The 227-nt window shown below is 67.8% G+C and overlaps 1 protein-coding gene across 1 annotated transcript in view; it reads left to right on the top strand.

Moving 5' to 3' along the window:
• Window positions 1–143: 143 nt before the first annotated feature.
• Window positions 144–227, top strand: part of LOC104508599 (ubiquitin carboxyl-terminal hydrolase 36-like) — a gene marked incomplete at its 3' end in the record, with an annotated part of 7,545 nt that continues 7,461 nt past the window's right edge. The window contains 1 exon segment of the mRNA XM_010150281.1: window positions 144–224. Coding sequence (XP_010148583.1) covers window positions 144–224 — 81 coding nt within the window.

Raw genomic sequence — 227 nt, 5'->3', positions numbered from 1 at the left:
CGGAGCCGGGGCCTGGGGCCCTGACCCGTTGCCCTGGCAACGCGTCATTCAACTTCGCGCGGGTCACAACGGAACGGTACGCGCCGGTGCCGGGCCTCAACTGTCCTTTGGCTCACTGCAAGCAGGGGCCCTTGGCCCCTACCATGGACCTGATTGTGGAGAAGCTGCAGGACGTGCTGAAGCCGGTGCAGCGGGACGCGGAGCGGGAGCTGCACCAGCTGCTTGCC

The sequence above is a fragment of the Eurypyga helias genome, unplaced genomic scaffold (assembly GCF_000690775.1).
Source record: "Eurypyga helias isolate BGI_N326 unplaced genomic scaffold, ASM69077v1 scaffold30904, whole genome shotgun sequence".
NCBI classification, from domain to species: Eukaryota; Metazoa; Chordata; class Aves; order Eurypygiformes; family Eurypygidae; genus Eurypyga; species Eurypyga helias.
Note: the sequence above shows the minus strand (reverse complement) of the source record. Positions and strands in the feature narration are given on the sequence as shown.